The sequence below is a fragment of the Dictyostelium purpureum genome (assembly GCF_000190715.1).
Source record: "Dictyostelium purpureum unplaced genomic scaffold DICPUscaffold_202, whole genome shotgun sequence".
NCBI classification, from domain to species: Eukaryota; Evosea; class Eumycetozoa; order Dictyosteliales; family Dictyosteliaceae; genus Dictyostelium; species Dictyostelium purpureum.
Genome location: NW_003519538.1, coordinates 55,134 through 57,938, shown reverse-complemented (window position 1 = coordinate 57,938; position 2,805 = coordinate 55,134). Strand labels below are relative to the sequence as shown.

At 21.9% G+C, this 2,805-nt stretch overlaps 2 protein-coding genes across 2 annotated transcripts in view; both read left to right on the top strand.

The window, feature by feature from the left end:
• Positions 1–112: 112 nt before the first annotated feature.
• Positions 113–1,399, top strand: gpaI (G-protein subunit alpha 9; the record flags this gene model as incomplete). Its single annotated transcript, XM_003289987.1, has 3 exons — positions 113–391; positions 562–1,129; positions 1,221–1,399. The coding sequence occupies 3 exons, from the start codon at positions 113–115 to the stop codon at positions 1,397–1,399; spliced, it is 1,026 nt and encodes a 341-aa protein (XP_003290035.1).
• Positions 1,400–2,022: 623 nt separating this feature from the next.
• Positions 2,023–2,805, top strand: part of DICPUDRAFT_154514 (uncharacterized protein) — a gene marked incomplete at both ends in the record, with an annotated part of 1,942 nt that continues 1,159 nt past the window's right edge. Inside the window, one exon of the mRNA XM_003289986.1 lies at positions 2,023–2,373. Coding sequence (XP_003290034.1) covers positions 2,023–2,373 — 351 coding nt within the window. The remainder of the gene's footprint in view (positions 2,374–2,805) is intronic.

Genomic DNA, 2,805 nt, shown 5'->3' with positions numbered 1-2,805 from the left:
TTTTGAACAAATACACATTTTCCACAATAAAATTTATATATTAATATTTTTTTTATTTTTCAAAAAAAAGATCTTAAATCTTAAATCAACATATATATATATAAATTAAAAAATGGGTTGCAATTCAAGTTCAGAATCAAAATCAAGTGATAAAATTGATAAACAATTATATGAAGAAAAAAAGTCACAAGAAAGAGAAATTAAATTATTATTATTAGGTAGTGGTGACAGTGGTAAAAGTACTATTGCCAAACAAATGCGTTATATTCACACTAAAGGTTTCACATCTGAAGAAATTGATACCTTTGTTGAAATTATGCACAGTAATGTTTTATCATCTATTCAAATTTTAATCCGTAATTGTTCAACTGATGAATTAGGCGACTTAAAGGTAAAATTACAAAAAATTAACACACTATTTTTAGATACACTCCCACTCTATTTTTACTTCCCCACAAAAACACCCACACACACAGCTATATATGATTTTTTTTTTAACCCAATTATTTATATTAATATTTTTTTCTTTTAAATACTATTTATTTTAAAATAAAATTATAGGAAAGAGCAGATTATTATTCAGAAATTAATCCATACGAGTTACCATTAACTCCAGATATTGGTTCAGAGATCGATAGATTATGGAAACATGAATCTATTCAAAAACTTTTCAATAATAAAAGAGCAGAACTTAATTTACCAGAAGTTACCTCATATTGTTTAGATCAAGTTGAACGTATTAGCTCAGAAACCTATGCTCCAACTCAAGAAGATATTTTAAGATGTCGTCAACGTACTACAGGTATGAAAGAAACTGTTTTCAATGTTCAAGATATTAAATTCCGTCTTATTGATGTCGGTGGTCAAAAGAATGAACGTAGAAAATGGATTCACTATTTCGAAGATGTCAAAACAATTATATTTTGTGTTGCTCTTGGTGATTATGATATGAACCTTGTTGAAGATGAAACAATTAATAGAATGGAAGATTCTCTTAAACTTTGGACAGATATTGTAAATAATCCTTTCTTCAAATCCACCTCATTTGTATTATTCTTAAACAAAAACGATATCTTTAGAGAAAAAATTAAAAAGATTCCATTATCAGTTGCTTTCCCAGATTATCAAGGTATGTAGTATAAAATTATTATTATTTTTATAAAAGATTATGATTTTTAATGTGTGTATATTAATTTTTATTTTATTTTTTTTTATAAAAGGTGGTCTTAATTACGATAAAGGTATTGAATATGTTCGTAATAAATTCTTTGCTTCAGTTCCAACTGCTACCACTATTGTTGCACACGTTACCACTGCCACTGATACTGAAAACATTACCATTGTTTTTGATGCAGTTAGAAGAAATATTTTACAATCAATCCTCAAGATAAATTTCTAAAATAATAATAATAATATAATAATAATAATAATAATAATATTTAAAAAAAAAAAAAAACACATTGTAAAGAAAAAAAAAATCAATTAGTTTCAAAATCATCAATATTTCAATTTATCATCAGTTTTTTATTCATCCCTCAATCAGTTCTTGTTTTTTTTATAAACTATAAAAATAATAGTTTATATTATAATTTTTTTATAATAGTCTCATATTCCAAAACGATCGTTGGAATATTTTATACGTCACCATCATAATAATAATATAATAATATTACCCTTGTAACATCACAATCCTTTTTTCTTGACAAAATTTTTTTAATAAAAAAACTTTAAAAAAAAAATTAAAAAAAAAAAAATTATTATATTTTGTGTGTTATTGAATTTTAACCCTTCTATTTTTAAAAGAAACAAAATTACCAATATAATATTTTAAATAATTTACTACCCCCTTTGAAATCAACTTAAATTAAATTTTAATTTTTTTTTATTTATTTTTTAATTCATAATTTTTTAAGTTTCTCTTTTATTTTTATTTTTATTTTTTTAATTCAACATAAATAATTAAACCAACTTAAATAAACTTAAATCATAACAAAACTTTTTTTTTAGTTTTTATATAAATTAATGTGCAACTCAAATGAAGAGTACTACAAATTACTGGGTTCAGTTTCAGTATTGGAGTTAATCGGCAAAGGACTTAATTGGTCAAAATTAACTGAAATGGGCATAAAATCATTAAATTATGATTTCAGTAAAATAATCAATAATAATAACAATAATAATAATAAAAATAATAATAATAATAATAATAATAATAATAATAATAATAATAAAAATTTTTTCAACGAAAAGCTTATCCAGGAAGTTAGTAAAACTATGGAAAAAAATAACCAAGAGAACAATAAAAAACCAGATAATACGAACCAAAAGGATCAAGATGAAAAAGTAAAAGAATTCCTTAGTAAAATCTCTAATGTTAATATAACAGAAATAGAAACCAATAAGAAAAAAAAGAAAAAAAAGAAAAAATAACAAATTTTTTCATGAGCAGAAATCCAATTTCTTTTTTCTTACAGACCTTTAAAAAATTTTAATATAATGAAATATTAAAATTGTGTATAAATAAAAAATTTCTAATCTTTAATTTCCATATGGAAATCCTTATTATATTTCTTTTTATAACGAAAGTAGCTCCATCTACATTACACAAAACTCCAAAAAAAAAAACTCAAAAAAACTTTTTTTTTTTTTACATATAAATTTTTTGGTAATTTGGTTGTTTTTGGGTTTTTTTTTAATTTTTTTAATTTTTTTTTTATGTGTAATAATTTTTTTTTAACTATTTAATTAATAATTCATTGTCCTCGATGTTATTATTTCTAATTTCTGGAATAACAAATAATAATC